This window comes from Pelophylax lessonae, assembly GCF_965119305.1.
Source record: "Pelophylax lessonae genome assembly, chromosome: 4".
Classification (NCBI taxonomy): Eukaryota; Metazoa; Chordata; class Amphibia; order Anura; family Ranidae; genus Pelophylax; species Pelophylax lessonae.
In genome coordinates, this window is record NC_138771.1 from 569,537,904 (window position 1) to 569,564,974 (window position 27,071).

Below are 27,071 nucleotides of genomic sequence, written 5' to 3' on the forward strand. Positions count from 1 at the left end.
CATGGCAGCGCCCGCAGCGATGTCCGGGGGTCCGTGTCGGGGCTTCGTTCTAAGGTAAGTTACACATAATGGGCTAGTATGCGATGCATACTAGCTCATTATGCCTTTGTCTTGCAGGTTTTTTTTTTTTTTTTTTTTTGTTCTTTGGGTTTACAACCGCTTTAAGTGCAGCAGAAATCTTTTTGTAACCTTGGCCAGATCTGTGCCTTGCCACAGTCTCTGAGCTCTTCAGGCAGTTCCTTTGACCTCATGATTCTCATTTGCTCTGACATGCATTGTGATCTGGAAGGTCTTATATAGACAGGTGTGTGGCTTTCCTAATCAAGTCCAATCAGTATAATCAAACACAGCTGGACTCAAATGAAGGCGTAGAACCATCTCAAGGATGATCAGAAGAAATGGAAAGCACCTGAGTTAAATATATGAGTGTCACAGCAAAGGGTCTGAATACTTAGGACCATGTGATATTTCAGTTTTTCTTTTTTAATAAATCTGCAACAATGTCAACAATTCTGTGTTTTTCTGTCAGTATGGGGTGCTATGTGTACATTCATACACACGAAGAATGAACTTAAATGATTTTAGCAAATGGCTGCAATATAAAAAAGAGTGAAACATTTAAGGGGGTCTGAATACTTTCCGTACCCACTGTATGTATGTATGTATGTATGTGTGTATGTATATGTGTGTGTATATATATATATATATATATATATATATATATATATATATATATATATATATATATATATATATATATAGTAGAAGTTTTCAACTGTGCCCTTGTATTTAGCAGTGATGTGATTGAGTGCTTTGGAGATCTCTGTCCTGAATTTCCAGCCGCTGTATTATTTGTGTTCACACGTGTGTGTTACGAGACAAACAAGTTGGAGTAACTGGATGACATGGATCAGCGTGACTTTCCCCTGCTGTCATAACATGCAGGGGCATCATGTTGTGTGCTGGCTCATGTTTTCCAGTACAGATTTCTTCTGCACTCTCCCCTACTTTTCCACTTGTTCATGCCCTCTGCCTCTTTGTACTTCCTCCCTTTTTTCTCCTTTTGACCCTGAGCCTTGGCTGCTCTCCCTTAGCCAGCTGTCTGTGTTTGTCTCCTACAGGCTGGCACTAGCATTCCTGCCCAGGAGGAGGATGAGGCGGTCAGCATATGCCTGGTGAGAGGAGTACCACACCCCCAAACTCTGACCAACAAGTCATGCCTGTACCAGGACGAGCTCATATATTACTGGACTGGAGAATGGACTCTGAATGTGGGCACCACGGGTAAAGACTGGATTGAACATGTTCAGTGGGCATCACAGATGAGGGCAAACTTTGTCAATGATCTCCAGAAAGGAAAGACTTGAATACTGGCATTACAAACCTGTACTAGGTTGGTCCAAGAGGCCATAGACATCTGCCATTCATACGTATGTGGAAAAGGTCACTGCCATCAGAAGACGTTGGGAAAGTTTGCATCGTTTGATTATCCTGCTGTAACCCCAACTAAATCTGAACCCCCTCCGTCTGCTAAAGTCAAAATCTTAGTTTGTGGATATTGCCGTATGGCTATGGTATAGCCTCTCTTCGTCTACTTTTCTAAAGAAGCACCTTATTTATAATTTGTCTTCCCCCTTGGCAAACCCTGTTGGTTACATCCAGTTTTTTCTTCTCCCACACCATGAGCTCCCTGTTGCCTTTTGACAACGTGCTATGTAATCTCCTGGGCCTGTCTGTTACACTCTGGTTCACCCTCCTCATTGTCTTCATCATCGTTCCTGCCATCTTTGGGGTCTCATTTGGCATCCGCCGGCTGTACATGAAAACCTTGCTCCGAGTTTTCACGGTAAGTCGCCTTGTGTTGATTTCTTTTCATGTTAAATAGGAGGCAGTGCAGCCTGTTGTGTCTCAGCTGTGAAGAGGTTTTTCCAGCATGCCCTCCCTGCCAGCCTGCAGTTAACACTTTATTAAAGCAGAGAGCCTCCAGCTATCTACAGCTGATCTGTGTAACTGCTTCCAGTGCTGCTAGGAAAACAATCCACTTAGCATTATTTTCCATGTACACCTAGTCTTGTACTAGCTAGATAAGTTACCCATACTTTCCTCCAGGGACAGACCGTATCGGCAGCAGTAATTGGGTTCTTTGTCTGCATTTGATGAATGCATGTCAGAAGCAGATTGTACTAAACTGCATACATTTATTATTATTATACAGGATTTATATAGCGGCAACAGTTTGCGCAGCGCTTTACAATGTGAGGGAAGACAGTACAGTCACAATACAGTTCAATACAGGAGGAACTAGAGGGCCCTGCTCTTAGAGCTTACAATCTTTAGTAAGAAAAAGCCATAAAATGTACATTGCATGTATTAATATGCTCCATTTTCTCTCTGATAGTGGCAGTGAGCATATGGAGATATAAGTAGTAAAGGAAATTTAAACTGGCTTGCTGAATGGATTAATGTACAGCTAAGGTCTTCCATTGCTCTGGGAGCCTGACTTCCTCAACTTCTCTAACATTGCTTGTTTTTGGTTGTTGTAACCATTTTTAAGACAAATAGTTTTTTCGTGCTAAATAGGCTGCCATTATTGCTGTCCTCTTCTTCTGAAAATGTTAGTTCTTTGTGGCTTTAGTCACCTTTAACCAATTTAAGACCAGAAGGATTTGCCCCCTTAATGACCAGGCCCTATGTTGCGATTCGCCACTGCGTTACTTTAATGGACAGTTGCGCAGTCATGCGACACTGTACCCAAATAAAATTGATGTTCTTTTTTTCCCACAAATAGAGCTTTCTCTTGGTGGTATTTGATCACCTGTGCGATTTTTTTATTTTTTGCACTATAAACAAAAAAAAAGCGACAATTTTGAAAAAAAAAAAAAAAAAAAATATATATATATATATATATATATATATATATATATATATATATATATATATATTTCACATTCTGCTATATGACATTCTCAAAAAAAAATGTAAAAATCTCAATTTTTTAACATTTAAGGCCAATTTGTTTTTTTGCTATATATTTTTGGTAAAAATATCGCAATAAGCATATTTTGATTGAGTTGCGCAAAAGTTATTGCGTTTAATAACTACGGGAAATATTTATGCGATTTTTTTTTTTTTTTTTTTTTTTTTTGCAGGACTGCAACATTGCGGCAGACAGATCGGACCCCTGACTATTTTTGACACTTTTGGGGGGACCACTAACATTACTACAGTAATCAGTGCTATACATATGCACTGTTACTGTAATAATGAAACTGGCAGCGAAGGGGTTAACATTATGGATGATCAAGGGGTTAAATGTGAGCCTAGGGGAGTGATTCTAACTGTGGGGGGATCGGGGCTTCTGAAATGACCATAGAGACATGTGGTCTTATATAGAAGGATCACATGGGCTCTATGATCATTGCTGGGAGAAGTTCTTCTCAGCGGGGAACGATCGCGGGTGTCAGGCAGCAGTTGGAGCCGCCTGACACACGCATCGGCTTCCCCCTGCTGACGAGCGCTCGCCCCCTAGCCTCCTGAGAGCGAGTGACGTATACCTACGTCACTTTGCCCAGGAGCGGCTGCCTGCCGCAGTATATCTGCGGTGGGCGGTCATAAAGGCGGTTAAGTTGGCCTTAGATGGATCAAATCGCAGTTGATTCAGCAGAGGACTGACAGACATTCGATCCATCTGTGCGCAGGCTGTTTGTACTGGCTATAGCCACTAGCAGTAATCATGCATCCTGTATTTTCTGTTTCGGTACCAAAATTTCCATTTGGTACACCTCTAATTTTTATTATACAGGATTTATATAGTGCATCACAGTACAATGTAAAGAGGGACATTACAGTAACACTACAATTCAAGAGGGTTAGGAGGACCCTGCTCATGAAAGCTTGCTATCTACTAGGAACATTTTGTTTTCTTTAGGAATGTTAAACATATTGTTTGTATTACCAATGTCTTTTATGTCATTGGGCCTATAGCAATTATCAGACATTCCTGATTCTAGAATGAGAAGCATTACTGAGGAGTGTATATGTTGCCTAACCAGTTCATCTGGAATGCTCCAGTTTGAACATACAGTACTTAAAGCTAAACTAAACCCACTAATTTAACGGTTTCCTAAAACATTTATATTTAGGGCATGCCTTCAATAGTAATTAAAATTATTAGGCAGGGTTCACATATATGCGGGTCCAGTTTCCATTCAGCGGTTCAGGTGCGAATTTGACACTAAAATCGCACCTGAACCGGACTGAAAAACGCACATGACACTTTATAAATTAGCACCACAACCGGCCTGCATATATTTCAACCGGCTCCATTGAAAGCCGGTCTGGTTCATATGTTATGCGAATCAGATGCATTTCAAAACTCATCCAATTCACATATATGTGAACTGAGGCTCCCAGTAAAGCCTTGTATACACCACTAGATTTCTTTTCTTTTAAACCCAGTGGGTTGTACTGAAAAAAAATTGACAGCTCAGGTTGTACTAACAATCTGATGTTAGTACAGCAATCTCCCCTGCTGAGCTATTGTATTCTGACATGTGGCCATCGGCTGACAGTACTGATTGGCAGACCTTTGTTGGTAATGAGCCTTCGACAGAAGTCTGCCGAACTGTCGGACTGCCTGCCATACACCTGAGCCAAATTTCGGGCGGTTTCTTTTGAACCAGCTGATGCCGGATGACATACAGTCCCTGTGTACAAGGCTTTACTAGTGTTGGCTCTTAACTGAAAGAATAAGTTCACCTTTAGTAACATGTTACATATTACACCCATATTTAGGGTGTAACATGTTACTAAATCACTTGCCATCACCTCAGCCTGATCCTCAGTTGTGACAGTGGGCAGGAGATCTTCCCTCACTTGCTGTCGCAGTTGAAATACAGCGCAGCTCTGAGGGGTTCCACCCACACGGCCGCGTCATTCATTCACAGAGTTCTTCCATTGCTGCAGACGGCTTGTAGTTCTCAAACAATGAGTTCATTGAACTTTCTGGATTTTAGTAACTGCCTGCCCATATTAGCTCAAGAGTCTGCAGGAGCCTGGCTTTGTATCTGTAATCTGCTGTTCGTGGGTGTAATGCTTTACAGGCTCCTAAGAGAAAAACAAATGCAGATTGGCATTGACATACTGTAGAGGGATATGCTTTCTTCATATTTCATGTCTAAAGGCTTACAACCACTTTAAGTTCACTTATCATTTTTTCCCTGACCTAAACCATCCCACACTTTTCCTCCTCCACAGATGTATACTTTCCTAGATCTGACAGCCAAGGCCTTCAGTGTTTGAGATCCTGGCTGCACCTACAGCCCTGTAGACTTCTGTGGAGTTTAGTTTAGGTCAGGGCTCAGGAGCAAAAAGAATAAGTGCACTTTGTATCCTAGAGCTTTGTCACAAAGTGCAAATATCTTTTTAAACGGGCTCTTCAGTGATGCATTCTACACAATGCAAGACACTTCAATGGGGTTCCCTTCACCTCAGTGCTGGGGACCACACTGCTCTTAAGGGTAAGCTAGAAAACCTTTGATGCATGGCAGCCCCTGTCTGATGTCATTTTATCCAGGCCTGCTGAATCTCGCAAACTGTGATAACAATAGAATCTTTTATAACAAAGACTGCAGCTTTGATTAAATTATATCAGATACTTGCTACAGAAGACCTTTTGTCATTTGCAAAGCTGTTTCTTCATTCCAGCTGGCATTCTCCACAAAAAAATCAAATTCCTCTTCCTTGCAACCAAACTGCTCACTCACTGCTCTTATGACACCTATACAAAAATATACTTTCCTTTATACTCCTGGAAGCAAAGAAAAGCCTGTGTAAGATATGAATTGCTGGATTCATAGCTTACACAGGGCTATATGCTTTCCATGGGACCTCCCCGAATAGGCCAGCACTCTCAGATGTGCCACCATACCTGGATGGCTCTTGGCATTGAACAATACAGCAGGGGAGTAAGTGAATGGTAAATATATGCTGGGAGTCTACGGGGGATAAAGTAGCTGTTTGCACCAATGTGCGTTACAGTATTGTGTGCGCTGCATTAGATCGGCATGTTCTTTTTGAATGAGCCCCAACAGAGGAGAAATTAACTTTGCCCTAGTGGTGCACCAAAATGAAATTTCCGGTGCCAAAACCAAAAATTTAGGATGCACTGAACCAAAACTGAAATTGATGTTTTTTAAAATGCACTGTATATACATTTTTATAACTGTATTATATTTGACTTTTTAATATCAACTTAAATGAATATGAATTTATTGTTGGCCATTATTGCCACCTGCTTGCTTCATTTTTGGTACATATTTGGTCAGCACCTCCCCATTGAAATGCGTTGAAGACGCATCAAGAGCACATAGAAAATGCACCCCTGTTGTTTTTTCTGCATTTTTTGAGCCACGTGACCTATGAAAAACACACTAAAAGCATGGTAAAACCACGGGCGTTTTCGGCAGCTATTATCGGCATCTTTTTTACTTTCGGCACAATGCTCAAAACCCTATATTCGGCAGACAAAATTTCAGTACATCCCTTATTTTTTTCGCTGCAGCACACCACAAAGCACTTTGTGGTGCAGGTGTGTACTGTACATGTGTGGGGGTGCTCTTCATAGACATATATTGGCACTGTAACAAATTGCACTATGCTTACTGCGTTAACGCAGTGCAGTGATCTGCCCTAAAGCAATCCTGCTGCTTTGTCCTGAATAGAAAAAAGACTGATTTTCTTTTAAGAGGAAGTTCACCCTGTACATGTTAACTGGGTTAAAGCAAAGAAATCCTGTACATTTACAAATACATCCCTGCAAGTTTGAGTGCCATCCGTGTTTCTTTTGAAGCTGCCATCTGTTTCTAGCGACACCAAGTTCCCAGTGGTGTCGCTCACATCCCCCCCCATACCCCTCCTCACAGTTGTTTGCCTTTGATCCGTCCTGTGGGAGCTGTGCAAGATCTCTGATATGAAGATGTAAGGTTATACCCTCACGTGGAAGCTTGTGTACAGCTCTTTAAAGACCACCTTTTGCAAATAATATACATTTTTTTTTTTTCAAACGATTCTGCAAAGCATTGCCAGGATCCTGCAGACTCTTCCTCCAGCTCTATGTCCATACTGTGGTAGGGCTTTTAATTTAGAGAGTTTGTGGAATTGTCAATAGACTGCTGCTGTGGCAGATACAGGAACCTCCTCTATCTGCCACCTATAAATTGACTTTAGTACAACCAGCCTGCCCATCAATAGATCGAAATTCAGACAGTTTCTGCTGAGCCGGCTGATTTTGGATCCATCTATGGCCAGCTTAATTTGTAGAGAATTTTTTACAGTCATTACTCATCCTTTCACAATTGTTAGTGTTACTACCTGGAATATACTGAATTTAATGGCACTGATTTATGCAATAGTTTACATTGCGGACTAAAAAAAAAAAAAGATTTGCAAATATTTTGCTGTTATATAACTGCAAATTCAAAAAGTCTTAAATGTACTGTACTGAATATACATTTGCCTTGCTTTGAAAGCCATGCTTTGCTTTGAATTGTCATGATGGGGTTTCATTCATAACAGTTGTGTTTAGTATTGTGATCACATGGTACAGGGTGCTGTGATTGGCCCACCGTACCATGTGATAGCTGTGGGCCAATCCTAGCATCAAAATACTAAGCACAACTGTTATAAATGAAAGCCATTCATAACAGTTTTGTTGACACTGAGATAGCGATCACATGACATCCCGGCTGCTTAAAGCAGCTGTCATGTGACCTACGGAGGTGGAAGCTCACACTAGAACCCGCGTTTCCCACACCACATTCAAACACGCTGCAGTTGGAATCTGCCGCTGGTGTCAATGTTAATGACACCCCAAATGCAGGTCATAAACGCAGTGAGTTTGCCTGCACCGGATTGCATGGTCCTTCTGTACAATGCGATTCAGTTGCGTTTCCTAAAAGTAGTGCATGCAGCGAAGAAAGTGCTATATTTGTAAAGAGTGCCTAAGACAGCTCATTCATTGATCTTTTTTTGAATTTAAAAAAAAAAAAAGGTCAGATTTTCCTCATCCACACGTTCCCGCTGTGTCGTGTTCTTGGGAAAAATCCTGACAGGCTGGTTGTGCACAAGTTGATGATAATCTCCACACCTACAAAACATGCAGGTAGAGAGCTACAATTATGTTTCCAAAATGGCTTGCAGTGTATACAGTTCACCTACAGGATTCTTTTTCTTTGTCAAGAGTTTCACTTTTAGAAGAACGATCAGTTTTCAAGCTACAGTTTACAACCCTAAAGTTTTACAACCCTTCTGATATAGAAAGACATAACGATACCTGAGTGTGACTGAGCCGGGAAGGTTTGTTTACTAAAGGAGTCTCTGTATAAAAAGTTTACAACGCACATTTCTTAAGCATATTCTCTAGAATAACAAAATACCCAAATATTATTTGTAATCTGATTATCGCCTATGATTATCTGCTCCATTTAGTAGTCGTAATGTGGTATTTTCCTGAAATGCCTCAATAAAAAAACGAACCACCATTATGGCCTCTAGATGAAGCTGACGGTCGTAGGAGAAAATCAGATTGCAAGCGATACGGGGATTATATGTTGTGCCAGTGGGAATGCTTAAGATATCTGCATGGTGAATTTCTTATGCATAAACCCCTCAGGCTATGTATAGACGTAGGTCTTAAATTGCCACTCCTCTAAAAAGTGATCCATGATTGGAATGCTTTTTGGAGGCGTTAAGGAGGCAATGTGATGCCTCTTCACCGCCTGTTTTAACCATTTTTGTTGAACAAACATTCCCCGACCGCTTGCATTGCACTCAGTTGGGAGGCACTTGCACTTCCCCTTTCGCATAAACGGGTCGCTTTCTGCAGATTTGTCACGCACCGATCACAAATTGTTGGAAAATTCTTGCGGTGAGCGCAAAGCATCATGTCCACAGCATGTGAACCACCCCCGGTTCGCTGCAATTGCAGCTTAAAGAGGTTGTAAACCCACTCTTATAACTTGTACCTATAGGAAGCCTTATTAAAGACTTACATATAGGTACTGTAAATATCTCCTAAACTTGCACCGGTTTTAGGAGATATTTACATTTCATGCAGCCGATGACGTCATCGGTGCATGCGCTCTGAAGTAACGGCCACCCGTGCCATTCCTTCAGAGCCCTGTGCCTTGAACAACTGCTCCCGCGCGCAGATGGCCGGAGGATGCGAACCAGGAAGCAGGACGGCCGAACATGTCGACCGTGTCACTGGTGAGCAGGCGGCACTGCGGGGGCTTCGTTCTAAGGTAAGTATTTCATAATGAGCTAGTATGCGATGCACACTAGCTCATTATGCCTTTTTGTCTTTCAGGTTTTTCTTATTTTGCTGAGGTTTACGATCTCTTTAAGAGGGGTGTAGAAATTGCAGCTCAGCTACATGTTCCTAATGCCCCACAACCAATAGTCTAAACCAGGCCTCATGTTGTCATGGCCTTTGCATCGCTTAGTTTTTTTTAACCCCAACTTTTTTTGAATTCATGACATTGTATTTTTATGTAAGTACCCTTTAAGACTGACTGTATGTATGCTTATGTCATCTATTAATCTTTTCTACAAACATTTATGCCTTTTTATATATTGTATATTGATAACACAGATCATCCTTTGCTATATGATATATAACACATTTTTATCTTCTGCAGTGGGCAACCTTGCGAATTGAGAGAGGCGTAAAGGAAAACAGTCATGCCCTGTACAAACCTTTAAGTAATGGTATGCATGTTTTAAGAACTATATATTTCTTCCTGCTTCATCTTTTTATTAGGCTCTCTATTTTGCAATTTGCCAAGTTTCTATAAAATTGTATAGAAATTTGTGTGTGGACGAATCAATTTATAAAATATGGATGAGGTTTTAAAATAGTGATTGGAAGGGCTGGAAATGTTTTTCATTAGATCATTTTTTTTAGTTTTTCTTGCTTGTTGGTTTTAGGAAATGTAATTTCTTTCATCCAGTCAGGTTGTACCTTGTGTGGCTAGGATAACCCTTCACATTTTATCTAGTTTTCCATCCTATGGCATTGTAGTTATGTGTGCGTTACCCCACGCTTTACTGCAGCACAAATTAATTGCTTTCACTCTGAATCGCACTTAAACATATTTCTGACAGACGTGCTTTGAAGAATGAATTGTGCCACAAACAGGTCCTGACTGTCCACTCTATTGCACATGCCCTTGTCCCACTCCTTTTTTCTAGACGGTTACCCAGAACTAGTAAGGATATGCACCTAAAACCTTCCAGCCAGCACCTGTTTTACAGTTAGGTCCATATATATTTGGACGCAGGCACAATTTTCATACTTTTGGCTCTGTATGTCCCCAGAATAAAATTAATACAAAACAATCCAAATTAATTTGAAGTGGGGCGTGGCCGCACGGGCATGTGAGAAGTCGCATCTCATGAAGCTCCCTCTGATACTCCAGTAATTTCACACTTGCCCCGGCCGGCTACCTTATCCTGACCACCGGATTCGGATTCCTAAAACTCCTCTGCACGCAGCGGTATCTTGCATGCTGCGATCCGGCCGCCATGACCAGGGGGAGCAAACAGAAAGAAGGCAGCGGTGCTGTCCCTGCCAGCCAAGATGGCGCCGGCCCTGGGACACCGCAGCCTGCCTCCCGCGGGCTGGAGAAGAACAAGGACACTGGCACCAAGTCCAAATCGGCTCGCACTGGGGGCAAGGACAATGCAGGGGACATTCTTCTGTATGCCAAGTGGCTCTGTGACATCCAGGGAACCGGCGATGCTGATTCTGCACATTCTGCTGATACACAGGTACCAGAGGACATAACATGTGGCCTGGGGGAGGACGGGATCCCAGAGCAGCCTGCTCTGGATATGGAACTGGAGGGAGACATTCCTGTATCTGACCAACCCACCCTGGGTCAAATCTTAGAAGCTGTGCATCGCTGTACTGCCTCGGTGAATACGGTGAAAGACAGACTCGGGGCCTCACTGAGGAGGTTGCTCTCCTCAGACAGGACTTACAGAAAATTTGTGAGCGTACCACGGCTGCAGAGAGTCGCATCTGCGACTTGGAAGACCAAGTCCCTGCTCTGCTTACGGAAACCAGAGCTAACGCCAGACAAGCCCAGGCGATAGAGACAAGACAGATGACATCGAGAATCGCCTGAGACGCCTGAGAAAAAAAAAAATTAATTTGAAGTGCAGACTTTCAGCTTTAATTCAAGGGGTTGAACATAAATATCAAGTACAAATTTTAGGTACTGCAACCATTTTTATACACAGTCCCCCATTTTCAGGGGCTCAAATGAAATTGGACAAATGAATATAATCATAAAATGTTCATGTTTAATATTTTGTTGAGAATCCTTTACTGGCAATGACTGCCTGAAGTCTGGAACCCATGGACATTACCAAACTGGGTTTCCTCCTTTCTGATGCTTTGCTAGACTCTAACTGCAGCTGTCTTCAGTTCTTTTTTGTGAGTCTTTCTGCCTTTTTTTTTTGCCTTCAGGAAGTGAAATGCATGCTCACTTGGGTTGAAATCAGGTGATTGACTCCCGCCATTGCAGAATGTTCCACTTCTTTTCCTTCAAAAGTTCCTGGGTTGCTTTTGCAGTGTGTTTTGGATCATTGTCCATCTATACTGTGAAGCGCCGTCCAATCAACTTTGCTGCATTTGGCTGAATCTGGGCTGACCATATATCTCTAAACACTACAGAATTCATATGGGTGGTTCATCATCAATAAACACCAATGACCCAGTGCCACTGGAAGCCATGCATGCCCATGCCATCTCACTGCCTCCACAATGTTTTACAGATGACGTTGTGTGCTTTTGGCTCATGAGCTGTTCTAAGCCTTCTCTGCACATTTTTCTTCCCGTGGTACAGATTAAACTTAGTTTCATCCGTCCAAAGAATTATTTTCCAGAACTGGTCTGGCTTTTTTTAGATGTTTTTTTGGCAAAGTCTAATCTGGCTTTTCTTTTCTTCAGGCTTATGGGTGGTTTGCTCCTTGTGAACCCTCTGTATTTGCTCTCGTGAAGTCTTCTCTTGATTGTAGACTGACAAAGATATGCTCATTTCCTGGAGAGTGTCCTTTACTTGTTGTGAATGGGTTTTTTTTTTACCATAGAGAGGATCCTGTGAACATCCACCACTGTTGTCTTCTGTGGACGTCCAGGCCTTTTTATGTTGCCAAACTCACTAGTGCGTTCTTCTTTCCTCAAAATGTACCAAACTGTTGATTTGGCCGCTCCTAATATTGCTGCTATCTCTGTAATGGATTCGTTTAGTTATTGAAGCCTTACAATGGCCTGTTTCACTTGCGTGGACAGCTCCTTTGAACACATGATGTAGGTTCACAAAAATCGATTCCAAATGCAAATACCACACTTAGGATCAATTCCAGACCTTTTACCTGCCTTCTTGATGAAAAAATAATGGAGTAGCCCACACCCGGCCACGAAACTACTTTTGATTCAATTGTCCAGTTACTTTAGGTCCCTTGATAAAGCGGGAATGGCTATTCTTAAGAGCTGTAATTCCTAAACCCTTCCTCCAGTTTGGATGTACATACCCTCAAATAAACCTGCGAGTGTGCATTTTCAGCCCATATCCTTTTTATAAGTATAGCTTGAATATGATTTAGTAAATACCTGAAAAAAAATAAACTTGTGCCTGTGTCCAAATACATATGGACCTAACTGTATATTTCTTGTTGCAAATAAAATAAAAGCACATGCTCTGTGGCACATAATTAGCTGCCAGTTCCTAAAATCTATATTATTCTGTACACCCCTGCTACTGTCCTGCTCATATCAGCTCTGTTTGTTTTTGTTGGCTTCTCTGACCATGTCTTCTTGTCTCTCTGTAGTTTTCTCTCCCATCTTTTCCCTGTGTCAGCACTTCTGTTTCAAACAAGATTTTTTCTTTTATTTTTTTCTTTACAGGGATTATTGCTAAAGGGAGCACATCCCTAGAGAAAGGAATCTGTGAGATGCGAGGAAGTGCGCACTCCCACCATGGTCCAGAGTTCGAGCTGTCAGATATATTTTACTTTTGTCGGCAGGGCATGGAGAGCATCATGGACGATGAGGTGACCAAGCGCTTCTCTGCAGAGGAGCTAGAGACGTGGAACCTTTTGAGCAGAACCAACTACAACTTCCAGCATATCAGTTTGCGGCTCACTGTGCTGTGGGGGCTGGGCATGTTGGTTCGCTACACCTTTCTACTTCCGCTCAGGTTTGTCGCACCACTTATTCAAACTCAATCTTTCTAAAACTGAGCTGATAATATTCCTTCCTGCCCCAACGTTTCCATCAAGATCAATAATACAACTATCAGCCCCTCCCTTCGTGTAATCCTAGACTCTAACCTGTCATTTCAGCCCCAAATACAATCCCTGTTCAAATCTTGTAGACTTCACCTCTGTAACATCTCCAAAATTCACCCCTTTTAACCATTAAAAACCACTAAGCAACTTATTCACTCCCTTGTTATCTCTCTCCTTAACTATTGTAACTCCTTCCTCATTAGCCTACCTCTTTGCAGGCTATCCTCTCTTCATTCTTTTATGAATGGTACTGCCAGACTCATCTAGCTTACCAACCAACCGTTAAGTGTCTGCCACCCCTCCACTGGCTTCCCATTGCTTAATGAATGAAATTCAATACATTAACAATAACATATGGTCTTGTAGAGCTGCACGATTAATTGTTAAAAAAATTGCAATCTCGATTCAACCCCCCTCACGATCTTAATCCACCATTTCCACGATTCATGTAACAAGTGCAGAGCCTTTCCCTGCTCACAGCTGTCAAAAAAAAAAAAAAAAAAGCAGCAGGCATTGTTTATCAACAACATGCACTGAAAGAGAGAGAAAAAAATAAGAGATCAAAAGAAACATTGTATCTTCTGTTCTTTTAGAGATCAAAGGGATGAACTTCGGTCTGGCTTTTGTGTTTATTAAAAGACAGCAGCTACAAAAAGTGTAGCTGCTGACATTTAATAAACACACACCTGTCCCACGGTCCAGCGATGCGGCTGGGGGGAGCCTTGGTTCTCTCCGTCTTCTCCCCGTGGCGCCGGCATCACTAATGTGGGTAGGCACCCGGCTGTGACAGCTTGTGGCCTCACAGCCAGCTGCGCATACAAGTCGCACTGCGTGTCCTGAATGGACGGGCAATCTTCTGTGAAGAGTGGGGGAGAGGAGACCTTCCGCTCGAGCCGCCTAGGCAAGCGGAGCGAAAGTGGGAGCTGGGTACCTTTCAAAACTAGGTACCCGCTCCCCCCCCCCCCCTTAAAAAAAAAAATATTTTATATGTGTATGTCTTTCAAATGCAGGTTTTTGGGGGGAAAAAATACACTTCAATGAATTAAAAAAAAAAAGAACTAAACAGTAAAGTTAGCCCAATTATTTTGTATAATGTGAAAGATGTTACGCCAAGAATCGTGATTTTCATTCTAAGCAGAGTCTCTCTCATCCTTTGGAACTCCCTACCCCGATCTGTCCAGCTTTCTTCTACTCCATTTTTAAGCGGTTCCTGAAAACTCTTCTCTTAAGGGAAGCCTATCTTGCCTTCAGCTAATAAATGATTATTTTATTTCTCCCATCAATTCATCCCTCACAGTTATTACCTTTTTGTACCACTAGCCCCTCCTTTGTTAGATTGTAAACTCTTAGAAGCACCCCTTGTATCAAATTGTATTGTTGCTTTATTGTCTCCCTTCATAAAAATCCTGTTTAGTAAAAATAATCTTAGATCATTGTGGCCTCCTGCTTTGGCCTACAGGATGTGTGTATATGTGTGTGTGTGTGTGTGTATATGTATATGTATGTGTGTATATATATATATATATATATATATATATATATATATGACTGTCCTTGTTTCTCTCTCTGTAGGATTGCTTTGGCTATCACAGGGGTCAGCCTTCTGGTGTTTGGAACAACTGTAGTAGGATACCTACCAAATGGCTGGTAAGTGTCCTCATGTATTTATCATTGTTATGTGTGGTGCTCAACTGTCCTGGAAAGAACACTATTAAAATAACTGTTTCATTTTTCATAAACAAAATCCCTTGTATCTTATGAGAAAATCATGGTGTGCCTCAGTCAGGTGTGTGCGGAATTTCGAAATTTTACTCCAATGGCTACTCTCTCTCTCTCTCTCTCTCTTCTCTAGGATTTATCTAAATCAGGGGTGTTCATTCTTTTGAAGAGCAAGGGCCACCTAGGTCATTTGGTAACCAGTCACGAGCCACAATAAACTACGGGTTGTACCGCCCCCCAAGTGCAAATGTAACCATGCTTTTACTGTCCTTAGCCCCCTGTAATTGCGGCTGTCACACTAATGCACTGCGGTTTACTCACACTGCGGGTGCAGGACAGTGCACCTGTGGCTTTTTTGCAAGTTTGCTGCGCTTTGCCATAGACTTCTATTACATCTTGTGGGTGTGATGCACTTTCTGCAAGTGCATCAAAACTCTTGCATTCAGGATTTTTGTTGCGCTTTCAGAAAGGATATAATAGAAGTCTATGGCTCAGTGCAGCTAACCCGTAGGAGCCACCACTGCACTGCACCTTTGGATCAGTGTAAAAGCAGCCTAATATCACTTTTTTATAAGTGCTAATATGCCCATTGCTAACCTGCAGTGTATGTGATGTTTAATACAGTGACCTTTTCCTCTTCCAGCTTCTGCTGGCTTTGCTCTCTGGGCTGCTAGAAAAGTCCCAGGCAAAGTGCACTTGGTAGCTCTCTGCCTGGGAAAGGAGCTGGCGCCACATCAGCTTATGCAGGTCCAGTTTCCTCTGCTGCCGGCTCCATGCATTCTGATGCTCTGAGATGGTGGGTTGACAACCCATTGATTGCAATCTGGGCTTGCCGACCGCCATCCCAGAGAAAAGGAAAGTGCTTCCCTGGTTTGAGGTCACAGGCCACATAAGATGGCTCCATTGGCCACAAATTGAGCATCCCTGATCTAAAGCAAGGAACAAGTAAAAAGCTGAGCTTCTACTTTGCTGTAGCTTTTGCAGCTCTGCTCCTGCTGTAAGTCGGCCTGTTTTAGTGATGGGTACGGTAAAAAAAAAAAAAAATTTAGATTTCCATAATAGCTTCTTTACCTTTGCATGGAAAGGAGGTAAATCTTATTCTAGGGCTGCAACTAACAACCACATAATTAACACTACAAATTCTGGATGGACTATATGTGAACTAAATATCCCTTTTTTTCATTGTATAGTTTGCTGGAAAGCATGCTCTGATACTAAAACCGATACCTTTTTTGCAATTTCATTGACTTGCATTGAGTTTTGTTAAATGAAGTCGCAAGCCGCAATGAAATCGGAGATCCAAATTGCACTGATCTGCGGCTTTGAAATCACGCTGAAGAGCGCAATTTCAAAGCCACAGAAGAACTATTCATAATTATAAAGAAACAGTAATAATTTATTATTCTAAAAAAAAAAACTACCACAACATTAAAAATAGGTATCGGTGATATCGGGGTAATACTTGAAAAAAAAGTATTAGTACTTGTACTTCCTCTTCTTGGGTGCCCTGTCGGCGCTTTTTGCTCCTCTTGTCTTAAGAGTGCCCCTATAGCAAGCCACAAAGTATAATATAAAGTTCCCCTATAGCAAGGTAAAAAAAAAAAAAACTGCCTTAAGAATCACTTCAAATCACTTCTTTTTCCTTGCCAGGACTACATGTCCCATAAGGCATTGCTCCTCACACATTCACAAGCTTACTGGCATGTATGGAGGGTAGGAATGGGCTCAGGCGTGTTCAGGATCCTGCCAGGATGCCGGCACTGCACACGGCTAATCACAGGCAGTGAAACATTTCCCAATCCGCAGCTGCACAGAGCAGGAAATGTCTCACTGCCTGTTATTTAGCCGTGTGCAGTGTCGGCTTCCTGGTGGGATTGGGCAGGTGGGATCCCAAACACACCAAAATCCATCTCTAATGGAGGGTGTACTGAGCTGTAGTTGGGCTGCACTGTGTATACTGACATGTATGGAGGGTGTACTGAGTAGTATGTTTTCTGCACTGTGTATACTGACATGTATAGAGGGTGTACTGAGCTGTATGTGTACTGCACTGCATTTTCTGATATGTAAACAAATAATGCATTCTGTATGCAGGCCAACTAATCGGCTGACCAACTAATCGATTATGACAATAGTTGACAACTATTTTCATAATCGATTAGTTGTCGATTAATCGATTAGTTTCAGCCCTATTCTATTCCACATATGTATTAGATGTAATCAAACAGCCACCAGCATTCTGAACAATACAGTAATATTATGCACCCTTTAGCAATGAGTTAATTGTTATATTTATTACTTTTTCAGGTTTAAGGAGTTCCTCAGTAAACATATACATCTTATGTGTTACCGAATCTGTGTGCGTGCCCTCACAGCAATCATAACTTATCATGGCAGGTAGGTTGATTTCAGTCATCTATGGGGCTTTTCCATCTGATGGACTCTGTTTTGATATGGCTTTTGTAAAATATGTTTGTTACCCTGAAAAACTTTTTCAAAGTCCTGTCCTACTGGTATTTCACCCCAGTTAGAATTGCTAAATGCCTCCCTGACTATCCTTCTGCATGTTTTAGGGGATGCTCTGACCTAAGTGACATGAAACCTATATGGTGGACATGCCCCAAAGTTAAACGGCTGTGTATATGGGTTTATAACATGGTCAGTTTGGTATTGTGCCTCAATCTGCGCAAGGTTCCCTGGGAGGCACTTTTGCACGAACCAATAGATCGTACTACCTGGCACCTTAGTGACCCACATATTCTTGGGCACAAAACAGATGATTGCAAAAGCGTGGAAAATGCTGACCCTCAGCTTCGACAAAGTGAAAAGTCGGGGTGCATGTTACGCTGCAGAAAAACTGACGGCAATACTAAACAACATGCACAGTATATTTCTCTTTCGTTCATTGACGGACACTCCTGATCTTCTTAACCATTGGTTTATACTGCTCCCTACAGGAGTAGGACACTAGGCAGAAAAAATGTTTGGCTACGCCTATAGGCAGTCCCAGAGGGTATACTCCCTCTCTCTGCTATAGGTACTCAGTTTTTTTTATTTCTGCCTAGTCAGGAGTAAGGACCTAGTTCCTTGCTGAGATCCGTGGTACTGGCAATTTTTACTTTTAGATAGAATTTTTTTTCTCCTGTTTTTTTTCCTATGAGATCTACAATCAACTGCCGGACTGGGCGACGGGTTGGATAATCTAGATCCAGTGGTCACCCCCATTCTAGCCAGCGAGTGCTCGCAGACTTCAGCTCCCTGCTAGGTCGGCCGCGACCTAGCCCCACTGGATGGGGGCTGGCCTGCAAGTTAAACAGCTTGCGAGGTAGCATATGACTGGGTCTCGTCCCCAGTCGCAGCGTTCCTCATGTCTGACAGCCTCCCATTTCGATGGAGAAGGAGGTTCTGTCTAAAGCGGTGCCCTCCTGGTATGGTAAGTTACTTTCCCCCCCTCTCCTCCTGGAGAGTTTTGGGGTGGATGGGGTAGTCGGACTTCTAGGTTCCTTTCCTTCCCGTTAGGCACCCCTCCCCCTCATTGGTCTGGTGGTCCCTATGGACAATATTGCCCCCATCTGCCCTCCCCCTTTTACTGAAGCTGGGGCTGTGGGGTGGCCCGGTCCACCGCCTGGGGTGGGGCAGGGTGCTGTGCTGGCTGGGCGATCGTCCGCCTCCTGGTATGGGACAGAGTGCTGTGCTGGCCGGGCGATCGGCTGTGGGGGTGGGCTGTACCCAGTGGGGGCCCCTACCAGTGGCCCCCCTTTCTGCCTGTCCCATTTTTCTGAGGCCTAGGGACCCCTCCTGGGAGCCTCTTGGAGCCGCCATTTTGCTCAATGCACGGCGGCCATGTTTGTGTATTCCGATGGCCAATTTGCGGTGGTTTGCCTTTGAAAATAGCAGCGGCCATGACAGTAGAGGGCGGAGATTTCGGTAGTGTGAGCCCCTCCTCATCCCCTGGTGCTGACTCCTGGATCTTTTCACTTCCTGATCGCTGCACTTAGAGTGCAGATTTTCCTGGTGGCTGCAGGTGCCTGTTTCTGCTGGGTGGTCAGTCTGGTGGGGTTCTCCCCCTCTGCTGAGGATTGCTTGGTGCTTGTGCCTGGCGACCGGGTGGCGCTGCCAGGGAGGTGGTGGTTTTCCCTTTGCAGTGTTAACACTTTTTGTGAATTCCCCCTGGTGAATCATGGAGTCTTTAGAGCACATCTCCCCACCTGATCCCCTCTCACAGGCTGCGGGGCCCTCCGGGCCCCAACCATCCATCGATGCACTGACGGCGGTCCTGGAGTCCATTGTGTCCCGGGTAGAGGTGGCTTTGGGCAACGGGCTTGCAAAAAGCACCCCCTACCTTCCCTCCCTTAAGCTTCCTGCCGCATCTGTCTCCTCAGAGCCTGAATCTGGTTCGGCCGCCGCAGACATGAGACACTCTGCTGGGTCTGCGACCACGCGCCCTGAGTTCTCAGATAGTGAGGATGATTCCTCCATTTCTGCAACTGAGGTGTCTGTTCCCTCTGGCACTCACAAGCCATCCAGAGCGGCAAAGGTGTTTCCTTTCCCCGCCTATTTTGACAGAATTGTCGCTAAAGAATGGGAACAGCCAAAACGTCCCCTTGTGGTCCCTAAGCGATTCGCTATGCGGTACACCTATGAGGAGTCCCTTCTTAGGAGTCCCTTCTTAAAAAGTGGACTGTTCCACCGGTGGTGGACTCCCCCGATCTCCAGATTGAACAAAGCAACCATGATTCCGGTTGAAGAGTGCCTGACCTTTAAGGGATCTCTTCAACCGCCTTCCTGATAGGAAGGCAGAGGCCGTGGCCCGCAATATGTACATCCTAGCTGGTTCGGCACTGAGGCCGCTATTTACTATTGCACTGGTGTCACAAACTCTGACCGAGTAGGCTAAGCTTTTAGACTGTGACCTGAAGGGGGAGCAGATTCCCCCCAGCCTTTGCTGAGCTGGCAAACAAGTTGGTCAGGGGCTGCAGTTTATCTGTGATGCCTCTTTGGATGCGGCTTCCCTAGTCGCTTAGCTCTCTGTTTCAGCAGTGGTCATTCGGCGCATTTTTTGGCTCAAATGCTGGTATGCAGACTAGACTTCAAAGAAGGCCTTGACTTATCTTCCTTTTCAAGGAGATCGCCTGTTTGGAACTACCCTGGATGACATCATTAAGGGTCTCACAGGGGGGAAGAGTACCTTTCTTCCACAGGCTACTAAGGGCAAGGACCCTCATCGCAGACGTGGGCTTTCCTTCTCGGCTCATAAGAAGTTTTTCTTCCCTCGGGTGTGACTGACAAAGGATCAAAACCGTTCAGGGCCTCCTCTGGTGGATCCAAGCAAACCTGGTCTGGCAAGTCGAGAGCGGGCTTATCCAGACCCTCAGACAAGGTTCCTTCAGCCTGAAGGTGCGCCCTCACCCGTATCAGGGGTGAGGGGATGTCTTCCCTGGTACAAGACAAGTGGTTCCACTAAGTCGTATGGTCCGGCTACAAGATCGAGTTTCGTTTCAGGGATGTCCAGTGCGCAGGGATCGTCTTCAGGGATGTCCAGTGTGCATTTAATCAGACAATGCCACAGCCGTGGCTTATGTCAATGACCAAGGGGGCATAAGAAGTGTCCTGGCAGCTCTGGAGGTAGGTGGGCAGAACGGTTCGTTACAGCTCTCTCCGCTGTACACATTCCTGGGGTGGAAAACTGGCAGGTGGATTACCTCAGTCAGCAGGCGTTATACCAAAGGGAAGTAGACCCTTCATCGAGAGGTGTTTCATCAGTTGTGTCTCCGGTGGGCCATCCCCGAGGTGGATCCGTTAGCGTCCCAGCTCCACAGAAAGGAGCAGAGGTTTGTGGCTTGGTCATGTGATCCTCTGGCGGACGCCACAGAAGCTCTGGTAAACTCAGTGGGGTCCGTATTGTCTGATTTACGCCTTCCCTCTCAGGCTTCTACCATGACTTCTATGCAGGATTGAGGCAGAAGGGATTCCGGTCATCTTAGTGGCCCCGGACTGGCCTCACTGGGCTTGGTACGCTGATTTGGTGCAGCTGGTCGCCGACATTCCTTGGAAGCTTCCACTCAGGGAGGATCTGCTGTCTCAAGGAGCGATCTTTCATCCTGCTTTACAGTCGGTGGCTTTGACAGCTTGGCTGTTGAATGCCAGGTGCTGATGGATAGAGGTTTGTCCGCGTCGATGATTCCAAGACTGTTAAAAGCTAGGAAATCTACTTCTAGAAAGATCTACCATTGTACGTGGAAGACGTACATTGCGTGGTATAAGTCTCTTTGGGTTCATCCTCGTTCTTTTTCTGTGGCTCGGATCTGGACCTTCCTTCAACGGGGGGTTGAGCAGAAACTGGCCTTGGGTACCATGAAGGGCAAGGTGTTGGCCTTAGCGGTGTTCTTCAACAGCCTTTGGCGGCACACTCCCTGGTTCGTACTTTTCTTCAGGGAGTTCGGCACTTCGCTCTTCCAGTGCGGTCTCCGCTACCGCTTTGAGCCCTCAATTTGGTGCTCTTTCCTCCGGAAGCCTCCCTTTGAGAATCTTCAGAAGATTCCCCTGCTTACGCTGTCCCAGAAGGTGGCCTTTTTGGTGGCTATCACCTCTGCGCGCAGGGTGCCGGAATTGGCGACGTTATCCTATCGTTCCCCTTACTTGGTGGTTCACCGAGATAAGGTGCTTCTTCGCCCCTACCCGTCGTCCCTTCCAAAGATTGTCTCTGATTTTCATTTGAATGAATTTGGCTGCTGTTTAGAGGGCCTGGTCCTCTTTGAGGGTATATTGTTTTTTTTTCAGGTGAGCTCCAGTTGTTTTGGTTGAGCTCCTGTTTACCTGGTTGGCTATAGTTAGCCTTGGGAATTTTTTTCGCTGTTCCCACCCCTCATGGTCACTGCTATGGGATGTCCGAATGGTTAAGAAAATCAGGAGTTCTGCCATAAATGAACATCAGAGAAATGGATTTTATGGTAAGTCAAAAATCCCATTTTTGCTTATTTGGCGACCCTTGCTGGACCATTTCCATCTACACAACCATTTGCGCTTTTCATAGAATTGTAAGCTAATGCAGCAAATTAATGTATTCGGAGTGAGCCTCCGCAATTGAGATGGATTCCTCCCCCCTTCCCCTCGCTTTGTTACTCTACTTTTCTACTTTCTCATTTCTCTTCTATGACTCTCTGCCTTGAGTGCCTTTTTGTCCATGTGTACTAGCTATATCTGTTTAGTCTTGTGAATGACTGCATCGCTGCACTTATATTTTATCTTCCTCGGACCTCCAGTTGGGAAAGTTTTTTGTTTTATCCTTTTGAAACATGAGTGCATGTTGCAATTTCAAGCATCGCTCTTCTATTTGATTACCTAACATTTCAGCGTTGTTCAGACTGGCCACTTCTTATATATGAACATTGCTTGATGTTTTATATCTGTGGAGGGAATCTCCCTTTATATGTTCTCTTTACGTGGCCTTTTTTTTTATAACAATAACAATTATGCTCTATCTGTTTGTTCTACCGTATAGCTTATCTGTGGTATGCAAATATAAATCTTTTGTCTCCAATAAAAAGTGAAAGAATTTTTTTGTTGCTGTATGCTTTATACACAATACTTTGTTCTCAATAGTGAGAATCGTCCCAGAAATGGCGGCATCTGTGTGGCCAATCACACCTCTCCCATCGATGTTATCATTCTTGCCAGCGATGGATATTATGCTATGGTATGTTAAAAGGTTAAACTGTACTTGTAACAGGAATATTTGTAACAAGAAAAATATAAATTAAAAGACAGATTTAGAGTAGACATCATAACTAGATCCCTAGACTTTTTAAAGCACTTTGTTCCATTATAGTACTCTGGAGCCATTTAGGCTGTGGAATGATAGGCAAGTCCCTAACCATATAAAACATTGCAAAATGTGGCACTTCAGCAGTCCAGGGCTTTTTCATGCGGAAGGCAGGAGGGTTATTTTGTTTTTCCAAAAGTTAACATTTCTATTGGTACAACGATGCAGGTGTTGGGAGCACAAATAATGCTATAAAAGATACATCCAGGGCCTGTTTACACTGCCTAGTGCTAAAGGCCCCTTTCACATGGGGCAGACTCTCTAATGCGCATCGACCTGCTCGGCAGGCGATCTCTCCGCTGATTCCCGCTGTGCAGGTAGATGACAGGTCAGAGTTGCAGAGCAGAAATGAACACAGCCCTACTGTTCTCTATGGGCCGGTCCGATGGAAATGGGCCTTCTGTCCATATCCATCCGACTGTTATCTGATCTGCTGGATGGATGGATGGGGAATTGATCCCCCATCCTTCTGTTTTTAGCAGACAGGATCAGATCCGATGCCGGCAGGTGCCACCCTATAGAGAACAATGGCTGGTCCGTTCAGGTTGGCCTGAAAAACTGACAGGTTGACCTGATCTGACCGCCCATGTGAAACCAGCCAAACTCTCTATTGTAGCATTCAGGCAGCTGTCAGTTTTGGGCTGCAGTGAGTTTAGTAGGGAGCAGTGTGATGCAAGTTTTGGTGCATCAATTTAACTAAAGTACACAAAGTGGCATTTCATTCATGTCTCCACACAGAAGCATGATGCCTTCCCTTGCACTGTGATAAAATACAGCATATCTGCATTTTCCTGCAGCTCACTGCACCACACCTCCAAGCTGCATGCAGTGCGAATTGCGCACATAGAAAACAGTTGTTTCTCTTTCATGCATAGACGGACAGCTCCTGATCTTCATAACCATTGGGTTATACTGTTCCCTACAGGAGTGGGACACTAGGCAGAAAAAGAATCTTGCTATGCCTATGGGCAGTCCCAGGGGGTATACTCCCTCTCTCTGCTATAGGTACTCCGTTTTTTTCTGCCTAGTTAGGAGTAAGGGCCTAGTCCCTAACTGGGATCTCTCTTCCTGGCAATTTTTTTCTTTTTAGATCAAACTTTTTTTTTCTCTCCTGGCTTTTCCTGTGAGAGCTACAATAAACTGCCGGTCAGACCCCTTGGGTTCCCCTCCTTCCCATCAGGCATACCCCTCTCATCTGTCCCCCATCCTATCCCCCCTTCCACATATGCTGGGGCTGTCTGGTCCACCTTCTGGGGTGGGGGCAGGGCGCAATGCTGACGATGGGGTCTGGGGGGGATGCGCCACCAGTGACCAGATGATCGGCTCTACGAGGGGTGGGGGGTTGTACCGGGCGGAGCTCCTGCCAGGGCCCCTCTGTCCTTCCCGGGCCTGTCCTTGTGGTCTCAGGAGGCTGCGCGGGGCTGCCATTTTGCTGTAGCCTGTGTGTTTCTATGCACGGCGGCCATGTTTGTGTAGTCAGGTGGCCAATTTGCGGTGGTTTGCAATTGAAAATAGCGGCAACCATGACAGTAGAGCCCTGTGGGCAGAGATTTTGGCGGTATGAGCCCCTCCTCACTCCCTGGTGCTTACTCCTGGATCTTTTCACTTCCTGATCGCCGCACTAGGAGTGCAGATTTTCCTGGTGCCTGATCTGCTGGGTGGTGAGTCTGGTGGGGTTCTCTCCCTCTCTGCTGAGGATCGCTTGGTGCTTGTGCCTGGGGGGGCCCAACCATCCATTGATGCACTGACGGCGGTCCTGGAGCCCTTTTTGTCCTGGGTGGAGGTGGCTTTTGGGCAACAGGCTAGCAAAATTGCCCCCCACCTTCCCCTGCCTCATCTGTCTCATCAGATCCTGAATCTGATTCGGCCGCCACGGATGTGGGTCACCCTGCTGGGTCTGCAATCACGCGCCTGGAATCCTCTGATAGTGAGGATGATTCCTCCACATCTGCAACTGTGCACGAAAAGGCTCTGGTGGAAGCACTGGTTGTATCTGTGCGTGAGACCTTGAAGATGGACGCAGCTGCGACTGAGGCGCAGGTTCCCTTTTGGCACTCGCAAACCATCCAGAGAGGCAAAGGGTGTTTCCTTTGCCCGCCTATTTTGCCAAAATTGTCGCTAAAGATTGGGGACAACCAAAAGCGTCTCCTTGGGGTCCCTAAGCAATTTTCTTGGCGTTACTCCTATGAGGAGTCTGCCCTCTCCACCGTACACATTCCTGGGGTGGAAAACTGACAGGCGGATTACCTCTTTTGGCAGGCGTTAGACCAAGGGGAGTGGTCCCTTCATCCGGAGGTGTTTCATTAGTTCTGTCTCCGGTGGAGAATCCCCGAGGTGGATCTGTTGGCGTCTCGGCTACACAGAAAGGTGCAGAGGTTTGTGGCTCCATCACGGGATGCTCTGGCAGATGCCACAGATGTACTGGTGGCCCCTTGGGGTCAGAATCCTCTGATTTACGCCCCTCCTCTCAAGCTTCTGCCAAGACTTCTACGCAGGATTGAGGCAAAAGGGTTTCCGGTCATCTTAGTGGCTCTGGACTGACCTTGTGGGGCTTGATACGCCAATCTGGTTTGGCTGGTCGCCGAAGTTCTTTGAAGGCTTCCTCTCAGGGAGGATCTGCTGTCCCAAGGACCAATCCTCCATCCTGCTTTACAGTTGTTGGCTTTGACGGCTCATCTGTTGAATGCAAGGTGCTGAAGGATAAGAGGTTTATCTAAGTCGGTAATTCCTACGCTGTTAAAAGCTAGGAAATCTACTTCTACGAAGATCTACCATCGTACGTGGAAGACGTACATTGCGTGGTGTGAGTCTTTTGAAGTTCATTCTCGCTCCTTCTCGGTGGCTCGGATCTTAACCTTCCTTCAAGGGGGGGAAGGGGTTGAACAGAAATTGGCCTTGAGTACCATCAAGGGCTAGGTGTTGGCTTCTTCCAACGACCCTTGGCCACACACTCCCTGGTGCATACCTTTTTCAGGGTGCCCGACATTTGGCTTCTCCAGTGCGGTCTCCCTGGCTCCCTTGGTACCTCAATTTGGTGCTTTCAGTCCTCCAGAAACCTCCCTTTGAGAATCTTCGGGAGATTCCCTTGCTTACATTGTCTCAGAAGGTGGCTTTTTTGGTGGCTATTACCTCTGTGTGCAGGGTGTCAGAACTGGCAGCGTTATCCTGTCTTTCACCTTTACTGGTGATTCAGAGATAAGGTGGTTCTTTGCCCCTGTCTGTCATTCCTCCCAAAGGTTATCTCCTGATTTTTATTTGAATGAAGACATTGTGTTGCCTTCCCTTTGTCCCTGGCCTAAACATCCAAAGGAAATTGCTTTGCATGCTTTGGATGTGGTCCAGGCAATTAGGGTGTACTTGGCAGCTAAGGAGTCTTTTAGGAAGTCAGACTCCCTATTTGTGCTCACAGATGGGCCTCAGAAAGGGTTGTTCGCTTCCGCTGCGACCATTTCCAGATGAATCAGATACAGTTATTCAGGCCTGTTCCATCAGGGGTCAGGTTTCTCATTTCCCTGTGAAGGCGCACTCTACTGGGGCGCTTAGTCCCTCCTGGGCCTACCATCATCAGGCGTCAGTGATGCAGGTTTGCAAGGCGGCCACCTGGTCGTCGGTGCACACTTTCAGAAAGTTTTATAAAGTGGATGTGTTGGCATCTGCGGATGCTTCTTTTGGCCGCAAGGTTTTGCAGGCTGATGTTTAGAGGACCTGATCCTCTTTGGAGGGTGTATTGTTTTTTGTTTTTTTTCAGATGGGCTCCTGTTTTGGTTTTTTTGCTGTTCCCACCTCTCATGTTTAACACTGCTTTGGGACGTTCCCATGGTTATGAAGATAAGGAGCTGCGCCTGTCAATGAACGAAAGAGAAGATGGGATTTTTGACTTACCGTAATCCATTTCTCTGACGTTCATTGACGGACACAGCACTCATCCCTCTGTGGAGTTGTAATTCTTCTGACACTGCTTGTAACTAAACTGAGTACCTATAGCAGAGCGAGGGAGTATACCCCTTGGGATTGCCCATAGGCGTAGCCATATTCTTTTTCTACCTAGTGTCCTTTTCCTGTAGGGAGCAGTATAACCCAATGGTAATGAAGATCAGGAGCTATGTCCGTCAATGGACATCAGAGAAATGGATTTTACGGTAAGTCGAAAATCCCATTTTTCGATGTACCGTAT

General features: G+C 44.8%; 1 protein-coding gene across 1 annotated transcript in view; it reads left to right on the top strand.

Annotated features, from left to right (window-relative positions):
- The first annotated feature begins 1,614 nt into the window (after positions 1–1,614).
- Positions 1,615–27,071, top strand: part of GPAT4 (glycerol-3-phosphate acyltransferase 4) — a 46,820-nt gene continuing 21,363 nt past the window's right edge. The window contains exons 1-6 of the mRNA XM_082255599.1: positions 1,615–1,846; positions 9,699–9,768; positions 12,974–13,265; positions 14,929–15,003; positions 17,383–17,472; positions 22,678–22,771. Coding sequence (XP_082111725.1) covers positions 1,682–1,846; positions 9,699–9,768; positions 12,974–13,265; positions 14,929–15,003; positions 17,383–17,472; positions 22,678–22,771 — 786 coding nt within the window. The 5' untranslated portion in view covers positions 1,615–1,681. The remainder of the gene's footprint in view (positions 1,847–9,698; positions 9,769–12,973; positions 13,266–14,928; positions 15,004–17,382; positions 17,473–22,677; positions 22,772–27,071) is intronic.